At 48.0% G+C, this 27,733-nt stretch overlaps 1 protein-coding gene across 1 annotated transcript in view; it reads right to left on the bottom strand.

The window, feature by feature from the left end:
- Nucleotides 1-22,594: 22,594 nt before the first annotated feature.
- The window catches only part of LOC121293041 (diacylglycerol kinase iota-like), a 611,142-nt gene continuing 606,003 nt past the window's right edge, over nucleotides 22,595-27,733 (bottom strand). The window contains exon 32 of the mRNA XM_041215634.1: nucleotides 22,595-22,726. Within this exon, the coding sequence (XP_041071568.1) occupies nucleotides 22,595-22,726 (132 nt within the window). The remainder of the gene's footprint in view (nucleotides 22,727-27,733) is intronic.

Here is a 27,733-nt window from a genome sequence, read left to right as displayed (position 1 = left end):
GATAGGGATTGACAGTGCGGACAGCATTGACAGTGCATACAGGGATTGAGAGTGCGGACAGCGATTGCAAGTGTGGACAGGAATTGATCGTGCGGCAGGATTGACATTGCGGACAGGGATTGACAGTGCGGACAGGATTGAAAGAGTGGACAGGGATTGACAGCGTGGACAGGATTGACAGTGCGGACAGAGATTGACAGTGCGGATAGGGATTCACAGTGCGGATAGGGATTCACAGTGCGGACTGGGAATGACAGTGCGGACAGCGATTGCAAGTGCAGACAGGGATTGACAGTGCAGACAGAGATTGATAGTGCAGACAGGGATTGACTGTGTGGATAGGGACTGACAGTGCGGACAGGATTGACAGTGCATACAGGGATTGAAAGTGTGGACAGCGATTGCAAGTGTGGACAGGAATTGATCGTGCGGCAGGATTGACAGTGTGGAAAGGATTGACAGTGCGGACAGGATTGAAAGTGTGGACAGGGATTGACAGTGTGGACAGGATTGACAGTGCAGACAGGAATGACAGTGTGGACAGGGAATGACAGTGTGGAATGGGAATGACAGTGCGGACAGCGATTGCAAGTGCAGACAGCGATTGACAGTGCCGAAAGCGATTGCAAGTGCAGACAGCAATTGACAGTGCGTACAGGGATTGACAGTGCGGACAGGGAATGACAGTGCGGACTGGGAATGACAGTCCGGACAGCGATTGCAAGTGCAGACAGGGATCGACAGTGCGGACAGAGATTGACAGTGCAGAGAGGATTGACAGTGCGGATAGGGATTGAAAGTGTGGACAGGGAATGACAGTGTGGACAAGGATTGACAGTGTGGACAGGGATTGACAGTGCGGACAGAGATTGACAGTGCGGACAGGATTGACAGTGTGGATAGGGATTGACAGTGTGGACAGGGATTGACAGTGTGGGCAGGATTGCTTGCACGGACAGAGATTGACAGTGCAGACATGGATTCACATTGCGGATAGGGATTGACAATGCGGACTGGCAATGACAGTGCGGACAGCGATTGCAAGTGCAGACAGGGATTGACAGTGCAGACAGAGATTGACAGTGCAGACAGGGATTGACTGTGTGGATAGGGATTGACAGTGCGGACAGGATTGACAGTGCATACAGGGATTGAGAGTGCGGACAGCGATTGCAAGTGTGGACAGGAATTGAGCGTCCGGCAGGATTGACATTGCGGACAGGGATTGACAGTGTGGACAGGGATTGACAGTGCAGACAGGGTTTGATCGTGTGGACAGTGATTATCAGTGCGGACAGGGATTGACAGTGCGGACAGGGATTGACAGTCCGGACAGAGATTGACAGTGCAAACAGCGATTGACAGTGCAAACAGGGATTGACAGTGCGGATAGAGGTTGACAGTGCAGACAACAATTGACAGTGTGGACAGAGATTGACAGGGCCGACAGTGATTGACAGCGTGGTGAGAGATTGACAGTGCGGACAGCAAATGACCGTGTGGACAGCGGCTGACAGTGCGGACAGCTATTGACAGTGCGGACAGTGATTGACAGTGCGGATAGGGAGTGACAGTGCGGACTGGGAATGACAGTCCGGACAGCGATTGCAAGTGCAGACAGGGATTGACAGTGCGGACAGAGATTGACAGTGCAGACAGGGATTGAAAGTGCGAACAGCGATTGCAAGTGTGGACAGGAATTGATCGTGCGGCAGGAATGACCGTGTGGAAAGGATTGACAGTGCGGACAGGATTGAAAGTGTGGACAGGGATTGACAGTGCGGACAGGATTGACAGTGCGGACAGGAATGACAGTGTGGACAGGGAATGACAGTGTGGAATGGGAATGACAGTGCGGACAGCGATTGCAAGTGCAGACAGCGATTGACAGTGCCGACAGCGATTGCAAGTGCAGACAGCAATTGACAGTGCGTCCAGGGATTGACAATGCGGACAGGGAATGACAGTGCGGACTGGGAATGACAGTCCGGACAGCGATTGCAAGTGCAGACAGGGATTGACAGTGCGGACAGAGATTGACAGTGCAGACAGGATTGACAGTGCGGATAGGGATTGACAGTGTGGACAGGGAATGACAGTGTGGACAAGGATTGACAGTGTGGACAGGGATTGACAGTGTAGACAGGTATTGACAGTGTGGACAGGATTGACAGTGTGGACAGGATTCACAGTGAGGATAGGGATTGACAGTGTGGACAGGCAATGACAGTGTGGACAGCGATTGCAAGTGCAGACAGGGATTGACAGTGCAGACAGAGATTGACAGTGCAGACAGGGATTGACTGTGTGGATAGGGATTGACAGTGCGGACAGTATTGACAGTGCATACAGGGATTGAGAGTGTGGACAGCGATTGCAAGTGTGGACAGGAATTGATCGTCCGGCAGGATTGACATTGCGGACAGGGATTGACAGTGTGGACAGGGATTGACAGTGCAGACAGGGTTTGATCGTGTGGACAGTGATTGTCAGTGCCGACAGGGATTGACAGTGCGGACAGGGATTGACAGTCCGGACAGAGATTGACAGTGCAAACAGCGATTGACAGTGCAAACAGGGATTGACAGTGCGGACAGGATTGAAAGTGTGGACAGGGATTGACAGTGTGGACAGGTTTGACAGTGCGGACAGGAATGACAGTGTGGACAGGGAATGACAGTGTGGACAGGGAATGACAGTGCGGACAGCGATTGCAAGTGCAGACAGCGATTGACAGTGCCGACAGCGATTGCAAGTGCAGACAGCAATTGACAGTGCGTACAGGGATTGACAGTGCGGACAGGGAATGACAGTGCGGACTGGGAATGACAGTCCGGACAGCGATTGCAAGTGCAGACAGGGATTGACAGTGCGGACAGAGATTGACAGTGCAGACAGGATTGACAGTGCGGATAGGGATTGACAGTGTGGACAGGGAATGACAGTGTGGACAAGGATTGACAATGTGGACAGGGATTGACAGTGCGGACAGAGATTGACAGTGCGGACAGGATTGACAGTGTGTATAGGGATTGACAGTGTGGACAGGGATTGACAGTGTGGGCAGGATTGCTTGCACGGACAGAGATTGACAGTGCAGACATGGATTCACATTGCGGATAGGGATTGACAGTGCGGACTGGGAATGACAGTGCGGACAGCGATTGCAAGTGCAGACAGGGATTGACAGTGCAGACAGAGATTGACAGTGCAGACAGGGATTGACTGTGTGGATAGGGATTGACAGTGCGGACAGGATTGACAGTGCATACAGGGATTGAGAGTGCGGACAGCGATTGCAAGTGTGGACAGGAATTGATCGTCCGGCAGGATTGACATTGCGGACAGGGATTGACAGTGTGGACAGGATTGACAATGTGGACAGGATCGAAATAGTGGACAGGGATTGACAGTGTGGACAGGATTGACAGTGCGGACAGGAATGACCGTGTGGACAGGGAATGACAGTGTGCACTGGGAATGACAGTGCGGACAGCGATTGCATGTGCAGACAGCGATTGACAGTGCAGACAGCGATTGCACGTGCAGACAGCGATTGACAGTGCAGACAGGGATTGACAGTGTGGACAGGATTGACAGTGCGGACAGGATTGACAGTGCGGATAGGGATTGACAGTGTGGACAGGGAATGTCAGTGTGGACAAGGATTGACAATGTGGACAGGGATTGACAGTGCGGACAGAGATTGACAGTGCGGACAGGATTGACAGTGTGTATAGGGATTGACAGTGTGGACAGGGATTGACAGTGTGGGCAGGATTGCTTGCACGGACAGAGATTGACAGTGCAGACATGGATTCACATTGCGGATAGGGATTGACAGTGCGGACTGGGAATGACAGTGCGGACAGCGATTGCAAGTGCAGACAGGGATTGACAGTGCAGACAGAGATTGACAGTGCAGACAGGGATTGACTGTGTGGATAGGGATTGACAGTGCGGACAGGATTGACAGTGCATACAGGGATTGAGAGTGCGGACAGCGATTGCAAGTGTGGACAGGAATTGATCGTCCGGCAGGATTGACATTGCGGACAGGGATTGACAGTGTGGACAGGATTGACAATGTGGACAGGATCGAAATAGTGGACAGGGATTGACAGTGTGGACAGGATTGACAGTGCGGACAGGAATGACCGTGTGGACAGGGAATGACAGTGTGCACTGGGAATGACAGTGCGGACAGCGATTGCATGTGCAGACAGCGATTGACAGTGCAGACAGCGATTGCACGTGCAGACAGCGATTGACAGTGCAGACAGGGATTGACAGTGTGGACAGGATTGACAGTGCGGACAGGAATGACAGTTTGGACAGGGATTGACAGTGTGGACTGGGAATGACATTGCGGACATCGATTGGATGTGCAGACAGAGATTGACAGTGCAGACAGCGATTGCACGTGCAGACAGCGATTGACAGTGCGGACAGTGATTGACAGTGCGGACAGGGAATGACAGTGCGGACTGGGAATGACAGTCCGGACAGCGATTGCAAGTGCAGTCAGGGATTGACAGTGTGGACAGGGATTGACAGTGTGGACAGGATTGACAGTGTGGACAGGGATTGACAGTGCAGATAGGGATTGACAGTGTGGACAGGGAATGACAGTGTGGATAGGGATTGACAGTGTGGACAGCGATTGCAAGTGCAGACAGGGATTGACAGTGCAGACAGAGATTGACAGTGCAGACAGGGATTGACTGTGTGGATAGGGACTGACAGTGCGGACAGGATTGACAGTGCATACAGGGATTGAGAGTGCGGACAGCGATTGCAAGTGTGGACAGGAATTGATCGTCCGGCAGGACAGGATTGGACAGGATTGACAGTGCGGACAGGAATGACAGTGTGGGCAGGGAATGACAGTGTGCACTGGGAATGACATTGCGGACATCGATTGGATGTGCAGACAGAGATTGACAGTGCAGACAGCGATTGCACGTGCAGACAGCGATTGACAGTGCGGACAGGGATTGACAGTGCGGACAGGGAATGACAGTCCGGACAGCGATTGCAAGTGCAGTCAGGGATTGACAGTGCGGACAGAGATTGACAGTGCAGACAGGATTAACAGTGCGGATAGGGATTGACAGTGTGGACAGGGAATGACAGTGTGGACAAGGATTTACAGTGTTGACAGGGATTGACAGTGTGGACAAGGATTGACAGTGTGGTCATGGATTGACAGTGTGGACATCGGCTAAGAGTGGAAAGGGAATGACAGAGTGGACAGGGAATGAGATTGTGGACTGGTAATGACTGTGCGGAACGCGATTGCAAGTGCGGACAGTGATTGACAGTGCAGACAGCGATTGACAGTGCAGACAGGGATTGACAGTGCGGACATTGATTGACAGTGTGGACAGGGATTGATTGTGTGAACAGGATTGACAGTGCGGACAGGATTGACAGTGCGGATAGGGATTGACAGTGCGGAAAGGGATTGCCAGTGTGGACAGGGAATGACAGTGCGGATAGGGATTGACAGTGCGGACAGAGATTGACAGTGCGGACAGCGATTGACAGTGCAGACAGGGACTGACAGTGTGAACACGGATTGACAGTGCAGACAGGGTTTGATCGTGTGGACAGTGATTGACAGTGCGGACAGGGATTGACAGTGCGGACAGGGATTGACAGTGCTGACAGAGATTGACAGTGCAAACAGCGATTGACAGTGCAGACAGCGATTGACAGTGCGGATAGAGGTTGACAGTGCAGACAACAATTGACAGTGTGGACAGAGATTGACAGGGCCGACAGTGATTGACAGCATGGTGAGAGATTGACAGTGTGGACAGCAAATGACCGTGTGGACAGCGGCTGACAGTGCAGACAGGGATTGACAGTGCAGACAGGGATTGACAGTGTGGGCTGTGTTTGACAGTGTGGACAGGGATTGACCGTGTGGATAGGGTTTGACAGTGTGGACTGTGGCTGACTGTGTGGAAAGGGAATGACAGTGTGGTTAGGGATTGACAGTGTGGACTGGGGCTCACAGTGCGGACAGAGATTCATAGTGTAGACAGTGATTGACAGTGCGGACAGCGATTGACAATGCAGACAGGGATTGACAGTGCAGACAGAAATTGACAGTGCGGACAGAGATTGCAAGCGCGGACAGAGATTGACAGTGCAGACAGCGATTGCAAGTGCGGACAGGGATTGACAGTGTGGGCTGCGATTGACAGTGCGGATAGGGATTGACCATGTGGACAATGTTTGACAGTGTGGACTGGGGCTGACAGTGTGGATAGGGAATCACAGTGTGGACAAGGATTGACAGTGTGGACAGGGATTGACAGTGTGGACAGGGATTGACAGTGTTGACAGGATTGACAGTGCGGATAGGATTGACAGTGCGGATAGGGATTGACAGGGTGGACAGGGAATGACAGTGTGGACAAGGATTGACAGTGTGGACAGGGATTGACAGTGTGGACAGGTTTCACAGTGTGGATAGGGATTGACAGTGTGGACAGGGAATCACAGTTTAGCAAGGATTGACAGTGTGGTCACGGATTGACAGTGTGGACCTCGGCCAAGTGTGGAAAGGGAATGACAGCATGGACAGGGAATGAGATCATGGACTGGTAATGACTGTGCGGACCGCGATTGCAAGTTCGGACAGGGATTGACAGTGCGGACAGCGATTGCACGTGCAGACAGCGATTGACAGTGCAGACAGGGATTGACAGTGTGGACAGGATTGACAGTGCGGACAGGATTGACAGTGCGGACAGGGATTGACAGTGTGGACTGGGAATGACATTGCGGACATCGATTGGATGTGCAGACAGAGATTGACAGTGCAGACAGCGATTGCACGTGCAGACAGCGATTGTCAGCGCGGACAGGGATTGACAGTGCGGACAGGGAATGACAGTGCGGAATGGGAATGACAGTCCGGACAGCGATTGCAAGTGCAGTCAGGGATTGACAGTGCGGACAGAGATTGACAGTGCAGACAGGATTGACAGTGCGGATAGGGATTGACAGTGTGGACAGGGAATGACAGTGTGGACAAGGATTGACAGTATGGACAGGGATTGACAGTGTGGACAGGGATTGACAGTGTGGACAGGATTGACAGTGCGGACAGGATTGACAATGTGGACAGGGATTGACAGTGCAGATAGGGATTGACAGTGTGGACAGGGAATGACAGTGTAGATAGGGATTGACAGTGTGGACAGCGATTGCAAGTGCAGACAGGGATTGACAGTGCAGACAGAGATTGACAGTGCAGACAGGGATTGACTGTGTGGATAGGGACTGACAGTGCGGACAGGATTGACAGTGCATACAGGGATTGAGAGTGCGGACAGCGATTGCAAGTGTGGACAGGAATTGATCGTCCGGCAGGATTGACAGTGCGGACAGGGATTGACAGTGTGGACAGGATTGACAGTGCGGACAGGATTGAAATAGTGGACAGGGATTGACAGTGTGGACAGGATTGACAGTGCGGACAGGAATGACAGTGTGGACAGGGAATGACAGTGTGCACTGGGAATGATAGTGCGGACAGCGATTGCATGTGCTGACAGCGATTGACAGTGCAGACAGCGATTGCACGTGCAGACAGCGATTGACAGTGCGGACAGGGATTGACAGTGTGGACAGGATTGACAGTGCAGACAGGAATGACAGTGTGGGCAGGGAATGACAGTGTGCACTGGGAATGACATTGCGGACATCGATTGGATGTGCAGACAGAGATTGACAGTGCAGATAGCGATTGACAGTGCGGACAGGGATTGACAGTGCGGACAGGGAATGACAGTCCGGACAGTGATTGCAAGTGCAGTCAGGGATTGACAGTGCGGACAGAGATTGACAGTGCAGACAGGATTAACAGTGCGGATAGGGATTGACAGTGTGGACAGGGAATGACAGTGTGGACAAGGATTTACAGTGTTGACAGGGATTGACAGTGTGGACAAGGATTGACAGTGTGGTCATGGATTGACAGTGTGGACATCGGCTAAGAGTGGAAAGGGAATGACAGAGTGGACAGGGAATGAGATCGTGGACTGGTAATGACTGTGCGGAACGCGATTGCAAGTGCGGACAGCGATTGACAGTGCAGACAGGGATTGACAGTGCGGACATTGATTGACAGTGTGGACAGGGATTGATTGTGTGAACAGGATTGACAGTGCGGACAGGATTGACAGTGCGGATAGGGATTGACAGTGCGGAAAGGGATTGCCAGTGTGGACAGGGAATGACAGTGCAGACAGGGTTTGATCGTGTGGACAGTGATTGACAGTGCGGACAGGGATTGACAGTGCGGACAGGGATTGACAGTGCTGACAGAGATTGACAGTGCAAACAGCGATTGACAGTGCAGACAGCGATTGACAGTGCGGATAGAGGTTGACAGTGCAGACAACAATTGACAGTGTGGACAGAGATTGACAGGGCCGACAGCGATTGACAGCATGGTGAGAGATTGACAGTGTGGACAGCTAATGACCGTATGGACAGCGGCTGACAGTGCAGACAGGGATTGACAGTGCGGACAAGGATTGACAGTGTGGGCTGTGTTTGACAGTGTGGACAGGGATTGACCGTGTGGATAGGGTTTGACAGTGTGGACTGTGGCTGACTGTGTGGAAAGGGAATGACAGTGTGGTTAGGGATTGACAGTGTGGACTGGGGCTGACAGTGCGGACAGAGATTCATAGTGTAGACAGTGATTGACAGTGCGGACAGCGATTGACAATGCAGACAGGGATTGACAGTGCAGACAGAAATTGACAGTGCGGACAGAGATTGCAAGTGCGGACAGAGATTGACAGTGCAGACAGCGATTGCAAGTGCGGACAGGGATTGACAGTGTGGGCTGCGATTGACAGTGCGGACAGGGATTGACCATGTGGACAATGTTTGACAGTGTGGACTGGGGCTGACAGTGTGGATAGGGAATCACAGTGTGGACAGGGAATGACAGTGTGGTCAGGGATTGACAGTGTGGACTGGGACTGACAGTGCGGACAGAGATTGATAGTGTAGACAGTGATTGACAGTGCGAACAGCGATTGACAATGCAGACAGGGATTGACAGTGCAGACAGAAATTGACAGTGCGGACAGAGATTGCAAGTGCGGACAGAGATTGACAGTGCAGACAGCGATTGCAAGTGCGGACAGGGATTGACAGTGTGGGCTGCGATTGACAGTGCGTACAGGGATTGACCATGTGGACAATGTTTGACAGTGTGGACTGGGGCTGACAGTGTGGATAGGGAATCACAGTGTGGACAGGGAATGACAGTGTGGGCAGCAATTGACAGTGTGGGCAGGATTGACTGCACGGAATGAGATTGACAGTGCAGAAAGGATTGAAAGTGCGGACAGGGATTGACAATGTGGACTGCGATGGACAGTGCGGACTGGGATTGACAGTGCGGACTGGGAATGACAGTCCGGACAGCGATTGCAAGTGCAGACAGGATTGACAGTGCAGATAGGGATTGACTGTGTGGACAGGGAATGACAGTGTGGACAAGGATTGACAGTGTGGACAGGGATTGACACTGTGGACAGGGATTGACAGTGTTGACAGGATTGACAGTGCGGATAGGATTGACAGTGCGGATAAGGATTGACAGTGTGGACAGGGAATGACAGTGTGGACAGGGAATGACAGTGTGGACAAGGATTGACAGTGTGGACAGGGATTGACAGTGTGGACAGGTTTCACAGTGTGGATAGGGATTGACAGTGTGGACAGGGAATCACAGTTTGGCAAGGATTGACAGTGTGGTCACGGATTGACAGTGTGGACCTCGGCCAAGTGTGGAAAGGGAATGACAGCATGGACAGGGAATGAGATCATGGACTGGTAATGACTGTGCGGACCGCGATTGCAAGTGCGGACAGGGATTGACAGTGCGGACAGCGATTGACAGTGCAGACAGGGATTGACAGTGCGGACAGTGATTGACAGTGTGGACAGGGATTGACCGTGTGGACAGGGATTCATTGTGTGGACAGAATTGACAGTGCGGACAGGATTGACAGTGCGGATAGGGATTGACAGTGCGGAAAGGGATTGACAGTGTGGACAGGGAATGACAGTGTGGATAGGGATTGACAGCGTGGACAGAGATTGCAAGGGCAGACAGGGATTGACAGTGCGGACAGAGATTGACAGTGCGGACAGCGATTGACAGTGCAGACAGGGACTGACAGTGTGGACAGGGATTGACAGTCCGGACAGGGTTTGATCGTGTGGACAGAGATTGACAGTGCAAACAGCGATTGACAGTGCAGACAGGGATTGACAGTGCAGATAGAGGTTGACAGTGCAGACAACGATTGACAGTGTGGACAGGGATTGACAGGGCCGACGGTGATTGACAGCGTGGTGAGAGATTGACAGTGCGGACAGCAAATGACCGTGTGGACAGCGGCTGACAGTGCAGACAGGGATTGACAGTGCGGACAGGGATTGACACTGTGGGCTGTGTTTGACAGTGTGGACAGGGATTGACCGTGTGGACAGGGTTTGACAGTGTGGACTGTGGCTGACAGTGTGGAAAGGGAATGACAGTGTGGTCAGGGATTGACAGTGTGGACTGGGGCTGACAGTGCGGACAGAGATTGATAGTGTAGACAGTGATTGACAGTGCGGACAGCGATTGACAGTGCGGACAGCGATTGACAGTGCAGACAGGGATTGACAGTGCAGACAGAAATTGAGAGTGCGGACAGAGATTGCAAGTGCGGACAGAGATTGACAGTGCAGAGTGTGATTGCAAGTGCGGACAGGGATTGACAGTGTGGGCTGCGATTGACAGTGCGGACAGGAATTGACCATGTGGACAATGTTTGACAGTGTGGACTGGGGCTGACAGTGTGGATAGGGAATCACAGTGTGGACAGGGAATGACAGTGTGGGCAGCGATTGACAGAGTGAGCAGGATAGACTGCGTGGAATGAGATTGACAGTGCAGAAAGGATTGAAAGTGCGGACAGTGATTGCAAGTGCATACAGCGATTGACAGTACGGACAGCGATTGACAGTGCAGGCAGGGATTGACAGTGCGGACAGGGATTGACAGTGCAGGCAGGGATTGACAGTGCGGACAGGGATTGACAGTGCGGACAGGGATTGACAGTATGGACAGGGAATGACAGTGCGGACTGGGAATGACAGTGCGGACAGTGATTGCAAGTGCAGACAGGGACTGACAGTTTGGATAGGGATTGACAGTGCGGACAGGATTGACAGTGCGGACAGGATTGAAATAGTGGACAGGGATTGACAGTGTGGACAGGATTGACAGTGCGGACAGGATTGAAATAGTGGACAGGGATTGACAGTGTGGACAGGATTGACAGTGTGGACAGGAATGACAGTGTGGACAGGGAATGACAGTGTGCACTGGGAATGACAGTGTGCACTGGGAATGACAGTGTGCACTGGGAATGACAGTGCGGACAGCGATTGCATCTGCAGACAGCGATTGACAGTGCAGACAGCGATTGCCCGTGCAGACAGCGATTTACAGTGCGGACAGGGATTGACAGTGTGGACAGGATTGACAGTGCGGACAGGAATGACAGTGTGGACAGGGAATGACAGTGTGCACTGGGAATGACTTTGCGGACATCGATTGGATGTGCAGACAGAGATTGACAGTGCAGACAGCGATTGCACGTGCAGACAGCGATTGACATTGCGGACAGGGAATGACAGTGCAGACAGGGAATGACAGTGAGGACTGGGAATGACAGTCCGGACAGCGATTGCAAGTGCAGTCAGGGATTGACAGTGCGGACAGAGATTGACAGTGCAGACAGGATTGACAGTGCGGATAGGGATTGACAGTGTGGACAGGGAATGACAGTGCGGACAGCGATTGCTAGTGCAGACAGTGTTTGACAGTGCAGACAGAGATTGACAGTGCAGACAGGGATTGACTGTGTGGATAGGGATTGACGGTGCGGACAGGATTGACAGTGCATACAGGGATTGAGAGTGTGGACAGCGATTGCAAGTGTGGACAGGAATTGATCGTGCAGCAGGATTGACAGTGTGGACAGGATTGACAGTGTGGACAGGATAGACAGTGCGGACAGGATTGACAGTGCATACAGGGATTGACTTTGCATACAGGGATTGACAGTGCAGACAGTGATTGCAAGTGCAGACAGCGATTGACAGTGCGGACAGGGATTGACAGTGCGGACAGGGAATGACAGTGCTGACTGGGAATGACAGTCCAGACAGCGATTGCAAGTGCAGACAGGGATTGACAGTGCGGACAGAGATTGACAGTGCAGACAGGATTGATAGTGCGGATAGGGATTGACAGTGTGGACAGGGAATGACAGTGTGGACAAGGATTGACAGTGTGGACAGGTTTCACAGTGCGGATAGGGATTGACAGTGTGGACAGGGAATCACAGTGTGGACAGGTTTCACAGTGCGGACAGGATTGACAGTGCAGATAGGGATTTACAGTGTGGACAGTGAATGACAGTGTGGACAAGGATTGACAGTGTGGACAGGGATTGACAGTGTGGACAGGTATCACAGTGAGGATAGGGATTGGCAGTGTGGACAGGGAATCACAGTGTGGACAAGGATTGACAGTGTGGTCACGGATGGACAGTGTGGACCTCGGCTAAGTGTGGAAAGGGAATTACAGTGTAGACACTGAATGAGAGCTTGGACTGGTAATGACTGTGCGGACTGCGATTGCAAGTCCGGACAGGGATTGACATTGCGGACAGCGATTGACAGTGTGGACAGGGATTGATTGTGTGGACAGGTTTGACAGTGCGGACAGAGATTGACAGTGCAAACAGTGATTGACAGTGCAGACAGAGATTGACAGTGCAGACAACGATTGACAGGGCCGACAGCGATTGACAGGGCCGACAGCGATTGACAGCGTGGTGAGAGATTGACAGTGCGGACAGCAAATGACCGTGTGGACAGCGGCTGACAGTGCAGACAGGGATTGACAGTGCGGACAGGGATTGACAGTGTGGGCTGTGTTTGACAGTGTGGACAGGGATTGACCGTGTGGACAGGGTTTGACAGTGTTCACTGTGGCTGACAGTGTGGAAAGGGAATGACACTGTTGTCAGGGATTGACAGTGTGGACTGGGGCTGAAAGTGCGGACAGAGATTGATAGTGTAGACAGTGATTGACAGTGCAGACAGGGATTGACAGTGCAGACAGAAATTGAGAGTGTGGACAGAGATTGCAAGTGCGGACAGAGATTGACAGTGCAGACAGCGATTGCAAGTGCGGACAGGGATTGACAGTGTGGGCTGCGATTGACAGTGCGGACAGGGATTGACCATGTGGACAATGTTTGACAGTGTGGACTGGGGCTGACAGTGTGGATAGGGAATCACAGTGTGGACAGGGAATGACAGTGCAGCAGGGAATGACAGTGAGGACAGGAATTGACAGTGTGGGCAGCGATTGACAGTGTGGGCAGGATTGACTGCGCGGCATGAGATTGACAGTGCAGAAAGGATTGAAAGTGCGGACAGGAATTGACAATGCGGACTGCGATGGACAGTGCGGACAGGGATTGACAGTGTGGGCTGTATTGACTGCACGGACAGAGATTGACAGTGCAGACAGGGATTGACAGTGTGGACAGGGAATGACAGTGTGGACAGGGACTGACAGTGTGGACAGGGACTGACAGTGTGGACAGGGATTGACCGTGTGAACAGGGATTGGCCGTCTGGACAGGGACTGACAGTGTGGACTGGGAATGACAGTGTGGACAGGGAATGACAGTGTGGACAGGGAATGACAGTGTGGACTGGGAATGACAGTGCGGACATCGATTGACATTGTGGGCAGGATTGACTGCGCGGACATCGATTGACATGCAGACAGGATTGACAGTGCGGACAGGGATTGACAGTGTGGACAGGAACTGACAGTGTGGAAAGGGAATGACAGTGTGGACAGGGAATGACAGTGTGGACAGGGATTGACCGTGTGGACAGGGACAGATGGTGTGGACAGGGAATGACAGTGTGGACAGGGAATGATAGTGTGGACTGGGAATGACAGTGCGGACAGCGATTGACAGTGCAGACAGGGATGGACAGTGTGGACAGGGATTGACAGTGTGGACAGGGATTGACCATATGAACAGGGACTGACAGTGTGGACAGAGAATGATAGTGTGGATTGAGAACGACAGTGTGGACAGCGATTGACAGTGCAGACAGGGATTGACATTGCGGACAGCGATTGACAGTGCGGACAGGATTGACAGTGCGGACAGCGATTGACAGTGCAGACAGGGATTGACAGTGCGGACAGCGATTGACAGTGTGCACATTGATTGACAGGGCGGAGAGCGATTGACAGTGTGGACAGGGATTGACAGTGCGGACAGGGATTGACAGTGTGGGCAGTGATTGACAGTGCGGACAGGGATTGACAGGGTGGAGAGGGATTGACCATATGGACAGGGACTGACAGTGTGGGTAGCGAATGACAGTGCAGACAGGGATTGATGTGCCGACAGCGATTGCAAGTGTGGACAGGAATTGACAGTGTGGCAGGATTGACATTGCGGACAGGGATTGACAGTGTGGACAGGATTGACAGTGCGGACAGGGTTTGATCGTGTGGACAGTGATTGTCAGTGCGGACAGGGATTGACAGTGCGGACAGGGATTGACAGTCCGGACAGAGATTGACAGTGTGGACAGGGAATGACAGTGTGGACTGGGAATGACAGTGATTGCAAGTGCAGACAGGGATTGACAGTGCGGACAGCGATTGACAGTGCAGACAGGGATTGACTGTGCGGACAGGGATTGACAGTGCCGACAGGGATTGACAGTGCGGACAGGGAATGACAGTGCAGACTGGGAATGACAGTGCGGGCAGGATTGACTGCGCGGACAGAGATTGACATTGCGGACAGCGATTGACATGCAGACAGGATTGACAGTGCGGACAGCGATTGCAAGTGTAGACAGGGATTGACAGTGCAGACACGGATTAACAGTGCGGAGAGCGATTGACAGTGCAGACAGGGATTGACAGTGTGGACAGGGATTGACAGTGCGGACTAGGATTGACAGTGCTGACAACGATTGACAGTGTGGACAGGAATTGACAGTGTTGGCAGCGATTGACAGTGCAGACAGGATTGACAGAGCAGACAGGGATTTACAGTGCGGACAGGATTGACAGTGCGGACAGCGATTGACAGTGCAGACAGGGATTGACAGTGCAGGCCAGATTGACAGTGCGGACAGCGATTGATAGTTTGGACAAGTATTGACAGTCTGGGCAGTGATTGACTGTGTAGACAGGATTGACAGTGCGGACAGCGATTTACAGTGAGCGCAGTGATTGACAGTGATTGATAGTGCGGACAGGATTGACAGTGTGGACAGCAATTGACAGTGCAGACAGCGATTGACAGTGTGGACAGGGATTGACAGTGTGGACAGGATTGACAGTATGGACAAGGATTGACAGTGCGGTCAGGAATTGACAGTGCGGACAGCGATTGACAGTGCGGACAGGGAATGACAGTGCGGAAAGGGATTGACAGTGCGGACAGCGATTGACACTGCGGACAGCGATTGACGGTGTGGACATGGAATGATAGTGTGGACAGGGAATGACAGTGCGGTCAGATACTGACAGTGCAGACATTATTGACAGTGCAGACAGGGATTGACAGTGTGGACAGGGATTGACAGTGTGGGCAGCGATTGACAGTGCGGACAGTATTTACAGCGCCGACAGGGATTTACAGTGCAGACAGGATTGACAGTGCGGACAGGGATTGACAGTGCGGACAGGGATTGACAGTGCGAACAGCGATTGACTGTGTAGACAGTCATTGACATTGCGGACAGGGATTGACAGTGCGGACAGAGATTGACAGTGCGGACAGGAATTGACAGTGTGGACAGGATTGACAGTGAGGGCAGTGATTGACCGTGTGGACAGCGATTGATAGTGTGGACAGAGATTGACAGTGCGGACAGGATTGACAGTGTGGACAGGGATTGACAGTGTGGGCAGCGATTGACAGTGCGGACAGTATTTACAGCGCGGACAGGGATTTACAGTGCAGACAGAATTGACAGTGCAGACAGGGATTGACAGTACGGACAGGGATTGACAGTGCGAACAGCGATTGACAGCGTAGACAGTCATTGACATTGTGGACAGGGAATGACAGTGCAGACAGATTGACAGTGCGGACAGGAATTGACAGTGCGGACAGGATTGACAGTGAGGGTTGTGATTGACCTTGTGGACAGTGATTGATCGTACGGACAGAGATTGACAGTGCGGACAGGATTTACAGTGCTGACAGCAATTGACAGTGTGGTCAGATACTAACAGTGCAGACAGGATTGACAGTGCGGACTAGGATTGACAGTGTGGACAGGGATTGACAGTGTGGGCAGCGATTGACAGTGCAGACAGGATGGACAGTGCGGACAGGGATTTACAATCCGGACAGGATTGACAGTGTGGACAGCGATTGACAGTGCGGACAGCGATTGACAGTGCCGACAGGGATTGACAGTGCAGACCAGATTGACAGTGCAGACAGCAATTGACAGTGTGGACAAGGATTCACAGTCTGGACAGTGTAAACAGGATTGACAGTGCGGACGGCGATTGACAGTGTGGACAGCGATTGACAGTGTGGACGATTGACGGTGTGGCCAGTGACTGACAGTGTATACAGGGATTGACAGTGTGGACAGGGATTGCCAGTGTGGACAGGGAATGACAGTGTGGACAGGGTTTGACAGTGTGGACAGGGAAACTCAGTGCAGACAGGGATTGACAGTGTGGACTGGGATTGACAGTGTGGACAGGATTGACCGTGTGGACAGGATTGACCGTGTGGACACGGACTGACAGTGTCAACAGGGACTGACAGCATGGACATTGAGTGACAGCGTGGACAGTGAATGACAGTGAATAAGGCCTGGCTGTCAATCATCTTGTTAAAACCTATTGTTACTTAAACAGGTAATGGGCATTAATTATCACGTTTAAATGGAATAAAAAGGTACAGCTGGAACACTTCTGTGGTGGCTCCTAGGAAGTTAGTAGCACTGAAGAGTTGTCTTGGAAATAAACCAGCTTTAAGTAAGAGACCAGCCTGGATTATTGCTTTCACCACAATCTTTCATTGTGAGTAACATGGTAGCAGAGGATTAACTTTAAGCTTTGCTGTTTGATTGCTGTATATGAAGATTCCTGTCTCAGTCATCTGAGGGAAGTGTACTGTTGCTGACAATTTAAGTTATGAAATGGCGGAAGGATGGTTCAAAATCACAAGCTTTGACTGTCCACCAATTTTTTTCTGACTCTGAACCTTATCAGCAATGTAAGGCTGAGGTTGAAATGTGGACCGGGGTTACTGCTATACCCCAGAAGAAGCAAGGTATGGCTTTGGTGTTATCAGTACCAGCCAAAAGTAGGATAAGGAGTAAAGTATTTTCAGAGTGGATGATTTGGATCATGAAGAGGGATTAAACCGCCTGACACAATTTTTGGATAAGTTCTACAAAAAGGATGAGTTATTGGAAGCATATGAGGCTTGGACAATCTTTGATAAGTTTTGGAAATCAGATGTACAGTCCGTGGAAGATTATATCATGGAATTTTGATAAATGGTACAGAAGACTAGAGCAATTTGAACTTGAAATTGCAGAATCGGTACTGGTATTTAAATTGCTGGGCTGTGCTTACATTTCCCATGCCGATAGTCTTTTAATACTAACAGGGGTTCAGTTCCGAGGGAAAGGATCTCTCTTAGATCAAATGCTGCCCTAATAAGATTTCTGGGGAAACAATCGTTCCCTGCCACTTCTTTAGCAAATGCGAACAACTATGCTGTAAATCAAAGGATAGAGGATTCAATGGTGACAGAATTTGACGAAGATTCCAATACAAAGATGGGGTTAATGACAAGAGGTCTGAAAAGGGTCGTAACCCTGGCCAATTTGAGAGTCGGGACAAAAAGCATATCTGGGGTGGTGTCCGTCGACATTTAAACCCAAAAAAATGCATGAGGAATAGTTAATCAGTGTTTTTGGTGTGATTCCCAGTACCATTACACAATGAACTGCCCACAGTGAAGGAATCATGTTTTTGAAGTGACCCACGAGACGGATTCATCTGAAAATGAAATGACTCTGGTGACTGCCATGATGGGATTGTATTGATCACTGAGTTTGAATCCGGTGATGAGTATCTTGATGGTAAATTCCTTCAACTGTGCAGCTCTGGACAGTGGTTGCACTTCTATGGTGTGTGGCATGGACTGGCTTGACTGCTATCTGGAGCATTTCAATGAGGCAGATCGGCGGAAGGTCAAGGGATATGAAAGCTCTACCTGCTTCAGGTTCGGAGATGACAATACATTAACATCCTCCAAATGAGTGGTCCTCCCTTGTAAGGTAGCAGGGATCAATCTCTTTATCAGGTCTGATGTGGTTTCTAGTGAGATACCGCTACTGTTGAGTTGATCTGCAATGAAGGAGGCTCAGGTGACGCTAGATATGAAGAATGATAGAGCAGTATTTGGGAAAAATGTGGATCTCCATTTTACTTGGTCAGGCATTACTGCTTGCCACTAAGGAAGCCAGAGATTTCTCATCAAAAAGTTCATGAAGTTTTGTTAACTGCTGAGAATGAGAATTTGGTGGACAAAAAGATCATTTGGAAATTACATAGATAGTTTGCACATCTGGCACCACAGAGACCAAAGACTCTGCTTCAAGATGCGGGAGTGGTCGATAAAGGATGGATCTTATTGAACAAATCACTGCTCGGTGTGAAATTTGCCTTAAATATCACAAGACACCACTGTGACCTGTTGTGAGCTTGCCACTAGCCAGGGAGTTTAACGATGCAGTGGCAATGGACTTGAAAGTTTGGGACAAGGACTGGGGTATTTTTTTACTACTTCATAGATATGGCAACCAGGTTTTGTCCATCCACTGTGATACATAGTAAAGACAAAAGGACCATTGTTGATAAGGTCGTGGAGAAATGGGTAGGAACAGGATTAGGAACACCAATGAAGTTCCTCATAGATAACGGTGGGGAATTCGCCAATGAGGAATTTCGAGATTATGCGAAAATTTAAACATCGTAGTTATGCACAGTGCAGCTGAGAGTCCAATTAGTAATGGTCTTTGTGAAAGAAACCATGCAGTGATAGATGACATGCTACATAAAATATTGGCTGATCAACCAGTTTGTAAACTGCAAACGGCACTAGCATGGGCAGTGCATGCAAAGAACTCTCTGCAAATGGTTGGGGGGTACAGTCTGTATCAGTTGGTGTACGGAATAAATCCAAAGTTACCTTTAGTGTTGTCAGATGCTCCCCCTGCTCTAGAAGGGATTATCGTTAGCTCCACTTTTTCTGCTCACCTGAACGCTTTGCATGCGGGCAGAAACTCTCATTAAAGCTGAGGTTTCTGAGAAAATTCGGCGGGCCCTACGGCACCACATAAGACCATCAGGATAACAGTTTAGACAAGGAGATGTGGTATATCATAAAAGGGAAGGCCAGAAAGAGTGGAAAGGACCTGGCAAGGTTATAGGGAGTGATGGGAAATTAGTCATTGTGCAACACGGTAATCAAACTGTTAGGGTACATTCTTCATGGTTAATTGGTACTGACTATATCTTTACAGGTTCTGAACAGGACATAGAATGTGAGGAGGCACCATGCACTTCACATACACATACACTGGGTAGTTATGAGGAGCAGATGATGGCAGATACAGGGTTAACTGACTGTGAATAAAGTAATACTGAGGTACAGGACAACGCTATTCATCTAAAAGGGCAATTACCCAAAGTAGGAACAAAGCTAACATACATGCCAGAAGGGACCAGTATGTGGAGAGACACCACCATCATAGGGAGAGCAGGAAAGGCCACTGGTAAATACAAACATTGGCTAAATGTGCGGGATGAAGGACAGGAGACAAAATCTATCGATTGGCAAACTCTGGTAAAGATGTGGAAATCCAGAAAGAGCAGTATGAGTTCTAACAGTGGACCAGAAAGTGGTCGTGACCCTAGAAAAAAATCATGGACTTGCGAATGGGGTTCTGCTTGCATGGGAGAAAGATCATACAGTAGCAGTCCAGAAAGGGAGAGGAATGTAAGTAGAGGTTGTAGTTTAACAAGGAGAACTAGAGAGTAAGCTAGCAACCTCAATAGAAGGAGAAGTCCTTATGACAGAGATTCTAGTAGCTGCTAATAAATTGGAAAGTAAGCTGATAAAGGAAGCCAAACGGAAAGAGTTAGAAAGTTGGAAGGAATCTGGGGTATATTCTAAAACACCTGACAGAAGACAGCCAGCTTTATCTCACAGATGGACCTGTACAGAAAAGATACTCCCAGACGCCACATATAAGGCCAAAGTGAGATTAGTAGTCTGAGGCTTTGAAGAGAGATGAGGAGATCAGGATGTCAGAGTGGACTCGCCTACTGCAGGGAAAGTGAGTTTGAAGATTTTTTCTAGCTATTTTGGCATCCTATTCCTGGGAGTGCAAATCGATTGATATAAAGGCTGTGTTTTTACAGGGGGAGAAGTTTCAAAGGGAAGTTCATTTGACACCACCAGGAGCCGGAGATGTAGAAGGAAAGCTATGGAAATTGAATAAGTGTGTTTATGGGTTGAATGATGCATCAAGAATGCGGTATTTTTCTGTGAGGTCTGTCTTGTTGAAAACAGGTTGCATTCAGTTAAAGGCAGACCCCACGATGTTCTCCTGGTACAATAAGGAGAAAATAGCTGGAATCTTTATCATGCATGTTGATGATTTCCTGTGGGGAGGCTCTGTAGAATTTGAACAATGGGTAATCGAGAAGATAAAGAAGGAATTCCAGGTCGGAAGTCAGGCTTCAGGGGCCTTTAAATACATAGGTTTAGACATTAAGCAAAGCAAGTTAGAAGTGACATTGAATCATCAATCTTATCTAAAAAATATTAATTATATCCCAATAACTCATGGTAGATGCTCACAAGAAGAGGATTCTGCTACCAAGGAAGAAATGGAACAGTTGAGAAGTTTGATTGGGCAGTTGAACTAGTTGTGCACTCAGACCAGGCCTGACGCTAGTTATGATGTGTTGGAGCTGAGTACCATGCTGCAATTGAGCAAGTTCTGAGAGCAAATAAAACACCCCAAAAAAATTACATTCTGAGAGATGTGTGCTCAAGTTTCCAGTCTTCGGTGATCCAGAAGATGAGGTTGGTCATTTTAGTGATGCTTCATGTGCCAATATTCCAGGTGGGTTCCCTAGCACAGCAGGGTTCATCTTATTCTTGGTGGGAAAGAATGATAAATGTTGTTCACTGGCTTGGGAGGCCAAGAAAACAAAAAGGGTAGTGAAAAGCACCTTAGCTGCTGAAACGTTAGCCTTAGTAGAAGCATTAGATATGGGGGTTTACTTAACCAATACACTGACAGAAATATTATATAAGGGGCAATGTGGGAAAAGTTTGCCCATAGAATGTTATATTGATAACCTGTCTCTTTAGGACAATGTTCATTCCACAAAAAGTGTCACGGAAAAAAAGACTATGAATAGACCTAGCCAGCATAAAGGAGATGTTAGAGAGAAATGAGATCTCTAAGTTAAAATGGGTTGTCACAAGTCACCAACTATCAGACTGTTTTATATATATAAATTCTGGAATTATAGACATGGAAATACATGACATTATTTCCTTCTGCTTCTTTAAAAAAAAAGTGTTTAAGTTTTTTTTAGTTTTAATTTTAAAAAGAAAAGAGGGGAATCTGTTAATATGGCAATCATCTTGTTAACACCAATTGCTAGTCAAACAGGTGATGGGCATTAATTATCACATCTAAATAGAATAAAAAAGTACAGCTGGAACACTGTGTGGAAGCTACTAGCACTGAGTTGTTGTCTTGGAAATAAACCAGTTTTAACCAAGAGACCAGCCTAGATTAATTCTTCCACCATAACCTCTTTATTGTGAGTAACACCGACAGTGTGGGAAGGGACTGACAGCCTGGACGGGGAATGGGAGTGTGCGGTTTGGGAGTCTAGAGCACACCAGGGTTCATAACCGTTCACGTTGTGGGCCAGAACCAAGAGCTGATCGGCTGGTTCGTTGTAAAAACCCAGCAAATTGTTCTGTCAGACTCACGTTGATGTGACGTGCAGGACCACATTGTGCGGCCAACTTTTCATGCCTCCAAGTGTGGCCTAGTGAGCCACTCGGTTTTTAGAAAGTAAGTTACAAATATTGAGTTGAGGCATATAACAGCCTCGACCTAATGGAATTATTGGGCTTGAGGGAAGGAATGATCTCCTCCTGTTCCCATGTTCCCAAATGCTGGTTACCTCCTTCTCAAATGTGCGACAAGGATAGACGATAGTTAGGACAGATAGACACACTAGAATCTTCTTACTCCAGGCAGACAAACAAATAGTTACTGAAACAATCAGCAGTACTTATTACACAAAAGACAACTTAAGATTTGTATACAATTGATGCAACATATAAAGCCTGGTTCACAACTCACCATGTTCAATTATGTACTTTACAAGTTCTTTATGGCCATTCTTTGCAGCACAGTGTAACACTGAGTAACCTTCCGAGCTGCTCACCATCAGACTCACTCCCTTATTGCAGGATTCTATGAACTTGGATAACATGGGAACAAAGAGTTACACATGTTTGTATTTTTTATATGTTCAGCTCCTAACATTTGACAGTTCAAGACAATACACAGCTCCCACAATACACAGCAGTCACAAACACCAGACTACTTTATTCTGCATCCAACCTCAAATCCCAATGCGGACTTAAGGAAAGTCAGGGACAAGAAAGGCCATTCAGCCCCTTGAAGATCATTGTTCCAGTAAAATAACACCATGGTATCCAATTGTATCTTGAATTGGGTCATCTACAGCACCATCTGAGTCTGTACCAGGTAGATGTTGGCAGCCTTTGGCACTACAAGCAGATACTGAGGAGACCCTGTTCTCAGGAGATCTTGTCCTCCCTGACTCTTTCTTCCACTATTTAAGAGTGGCTCATTGAGAAGATCAGAATGCACCAGATGTTCAGCACAAGGGACAGGACACCAGTGTGTCATGTTGAATATATAGCACACATATGCAGCTTACATATGCAAACTTCCAGCTCATTACTTTTTGTTATAATTACCAAAAGCCAAAAATTGGAGAACATAAGAACTAGGAGCAGGAATAGACAATTCAGCCCCTCGAGCCTGCCCCGCCATTCAATACGATCATGGCTGATCTCATTTTGGCCTCAACTCCAATTTCCCGCCCTCTCCCCATAACCTTTCAACCCGTTACTAATTAAAAATCTGTCTATCCCCTCCTTAAATTTATTCAGCGTCCCGGCATCCACTGCACACTGAGGTAGTGAATTCCACAGATTCATGACACTTTGAGAAAAGTAATTCCTCATCTCTGATTTAAATCTACCACCTGTTAGCCTAAATCTATAGCCTCTCATTCTAGAATGCCCCACAAGGGGGAACATCCACTCCATGTCTACTTTGTCTAACCCCTTTAGCATCTTATATACCCCAATTATATCTCCTCTCATCCTTCTACTCTATCCGGTATTGGCCTAAACTGCTCAATCTCTCCTCATAAGACAAGCCCCACATCTCTGGAATCAATCTAGTGAACCTCCTCTGAACCGCCTCCAATGCAACTACATCCTTCCTCAAGTAAGGGGACCAAAACTGTGCACAGTACTCCAGGTGCGGTCTCACCAATGCCTTGTACAGTTGCATCAACACTTCCCTATTTTTATACTCTACTCCTTTAGCAATAAATGCCAAAACTCCATTTGCCTTCCTTATTACCTGCTGTACCTGCATACTAGCTTTCAGTGATTCATGCATGAGGACACCCAGATCCCTCTGCACTGAAGCATTCTGAAATTTCTCTCCATTTAAACAATAATTCACCTTTTTATTCTTCCAACCAAAATGGATAATCTCACACTTATCCACATTAAACTCCATCTGCCAAATTTTGGCCCAGTCACCTATTCTGTCCATATCCACTTGTAATTTTCTTATTTCTTCATTGCAACTTACTTTCCCACCTATTTTGGTGTCATCTGCAAATTTAACTATAGTACCTTCTATCCCTGAATCTAAGTCATTAATATAGATTGTAAATAGTTGGGGCCCAAGGACCGAACCTTGTGGCACCCCACTAGTTACAGCTTGCCATTCAGAAAAAGACCCATTTATCCTGACTCTCTGCTTTCTGGTGGTTAGCCAATCCTCTATCCAAGCTAATATATTACCCCTAATTCCATGTAATCTTATCTTGTGTATTAATCTTTTGTGCGGTACCTTATCAAAGGCCTTCTGGAAGTCCAGATATACTACATCTACAGGATCCCCATTATCCACTTTGTTTGTCACATCTTCAAAGAACTCTAGCAAATTAGCCAAACACGATTTACTCTTCATAAAACCATGCTGACGCTGATGGATTGCATTTTGACTTTCCAAATGCCCCATTACTACTTCCTTAATAATGGATTCCAACAATTTCCCGACAGAATTTAAACTAACTGATCTATAGTTTCCTACTTTTTGCCTCCCCCCACCCTTTTTGTATAAGAGCATTATATTAGCATTTTTCCAGGGAATTTTGGAATATTATAGCCAATGCATCCACTATCTCCGCTGCCACTTCCTTTAAGACCCTAGGATGTAGGCCATCAGGTCCTGGGGACTTGTCACCCTTTAATCCCAATAGTTTATTCAGTACTTTTTCTTTAGTGATGGTGATTGTTCTCAGTTCCCCTTTCTCTATACCCTCTGCGCTACCTGTTACTATTGGGGTGGTACTAGTGTCCTCCACTGTGAAAATTGAGAACTTCTTGGTAACTTTAGCTAACACATACTTAAGATCAGAATTCATCCTTTCTATCATTTGATTTTGTCCACATTTATTCCGTCTATCCCTTGGTATCCTTGAGAAGGTGGTGACAGTCCATCTCCTTGAGTTGCTGGTGTCCATGTGGTAATGGTGCCTCCATGGCTGTATTAAGTAGAGAATTTCAGGATCTTGACTCCGTGATCATGAAGGAACACGCTACAAGTCCAAGACAGGATGGTGTGTGATATGGGGGTGATGGATATAGGTTTCTTCTGCTTAGCACAAATGTACTAATCACACAAGGATTGGTAAAACAGTTAAGCGCATTCTTTATTTGAAGGTAAGGCTATATACAGACAACCGTAACTGGGAGGCCATGTAGACATGTTTGACCTGTAGGAGTGCTGCTGTATTCTGTCAACAGAATCATGGAATTATGCATCACATCCTGTCTTGTAGTGGATAGTGATTAAAAGCAGGTTAAGATATTCACTCAAAGGTACATGTACATCACATCACAACAATAGTGTTGGAATGATGTTGCTGCTCTTATCTTTAGTGGTGGTGAATGATGAAGAGTTGGGAGGTACTGTTGAAGTAAGCTTAACTACTTGTTACAACAAAGACAATTTTCATTTATAGTGAATTTAATGCAGAAGAGGACATCTCTAGATCTTCACAGAGAGGTGAGCAATGTGAATGTCAAATCAAGGAAAGAGACATTAGAAGGGGTGACTAAAGCCTTGGTTGAAGAGGTGCATTTGAAGAATGGAAAAAGGTAGTGGGGCACAGGAGTTTGAGGGGGTTGGGGGGGGGCATTCCAAAGGATTGGACTCAGCAACTGAATGCAGAGACACCCAGTGTCAGTGAAGAGTAAGGACAGGGGAAGGGTGGATGTACAGGAGGTCAGAGTCAGTGGAATACTGGAGGAGGGTTATAACGCTGGAGGGAATATGAGAAATAGGGAGGGTGAGGCCATGGAGGCATTCAAACACAAGGATGAGAATTTGAGACTTTGGAGCCATTAGCTTCCAAAGCAGGCCGGGGAGGACAGGTTAATGAGTGAGCAGAACTTGGTGTGGATTAGAGTAAGTGCAGCAGAGTTTTGGTTGAACTGAAGCTTGTGGAGGAAGGGGAGAAACCATTGGAATAATTAAGTCCAGGCAAATGGGATTATGTGGGATTGATGATAAACTACGTTACAGAAATAGGCAGTCTCTTTGATTGAGAGGAGATGGAGTCAGAATCTCAGAGTTGAATGGGATGATGAAGTTGACAGCAGTCTAATTCAGTGCATTCTACATGTATTGCATACTGCGGCCACAGTGCACCAGTGCAGGTGAGAATATTGAGTAAAGTGGTAGTGTGCCAGTCAAATGAATTACTCTGTCCTAGAGTGTTGAACTTTTAGAATGTTCTGGTGTTTGCACCCAACCAGGCAAGTGTTGAGTATTCCATTTCACTCCAGAGCTGTGTCTCATAGATAGAGTAAAGGTTGTGTAATGGTTTGAGGCAAAAAAAACTCCTTGACAATTAAGTGCCCATAGCATCTGGGCAGCTTCAGGCAGTTGGACTGTAAGTAATGCCTCTTCTCCAACCCCAGAAAATATGGCTTTAACAAGCCTTAGTTATGCTACACTATATTCCTGCCTCTTTCCTATATGCTCAAGGGTTTTGAGATGCCACACAGGTACTGTTTACCACATTTGCAGCTGCTAACTCAAGTATCTACGACCTAGCCTTTCATTCCGTTTTTCCCCTTGAATGGCTGAGGGTTCCTCTCTGTTTTTCTGCAATGTCCAGCAAACAGAAACCTGAGTATTGCTGCAAAACGAGACATGCTGTAGAAACTTTTAGTCCTGGAATCAGGACAGATTCTTGAGAATAGCAAATCGAAATGGAATAACAATTTATACTGCATGAGAAGAGAGTGCTGATTGGTTGGCAAAGTGGACTCTGATTAGTCTCTACCATGTTTCCATGGAGAATGAACCAGGGAACAGTTAATTGCCAAGCTTTTGTTTAAATTCAAACCAGACAGATTGACTGGTCAAGGCATTGTCATGGGGAATAAACCAAAGAACAACTGGCCCCCGAGCTTTTGTTTAATTGGAGAAGATGCAATGGATGGACATTCTCTCTCTGTTCACAAAGTGAAATCTGATGCTGCACCTAATGTTGCTGTGTTCACCAAAACACTCCTCCTTGACCAGTAGCTAGGAGTTGCTTGGTTGTTATTGTGCTCATCTAGCAATCCACAGGTACTGAGTTCAAATCCTCCCAGGGCAAGATACCAAGTTGGATTCAATAAACCTGTTAATTAGTGGGCTAGCAGCAGAAAAGTGACCATGAAATAAATGGATTGTTGTAAACACCCAGGTGGTTTGTTAATGTGCTTTAGGATCAAGAACTTGCCACCCTGAGCTGTAAAACAAAAATTATAAAAATTTTAAAAATTATAAAACCTTAAGAAATTTATTAAATGTTATCAAAATAGCACTCTCTCTCCCTTATTACAAAGTATTCCATTGTAATTTGCTGGCTGACAGACACAGAAGAACATAAGCCTATTATCTCTGCCAAGGACAAAACCCTATCGTACAGGCTCTAATAAAAGAAACATTCCTTACGCCTGACAAAGTGTGAGCTCATGACACATACATAAAGAAAATGTGTCTGAGTGAAGGTTAAACAGAATGGCCTAGCAAGTGATAAACCAGGAGATGACTTAATGGGCTTCTGATGGAAATAGGAGGGATTACCTTGAAT

Source organism: Carcharodon carcharias, chromosome 21 (genome assembly GCF_017639515.1).
Source record: "Carcharodon carcharias isolate sCarCar2 chromosome 21, sCarCar2.pri, whole genome shotgun sequence".
Lineage (NCBI taxonomy): Eukaryota > Metazoa > Chordata > Chondrichthyes > Lamniformes > Lamnidae > Carcharodon > Carcharodon carcharias.
The sequence above is the reverse complement of the archived record's forward strand: the minus strand, read 5'-3'. Positions and strand labels throughout refer to the sequence as shown.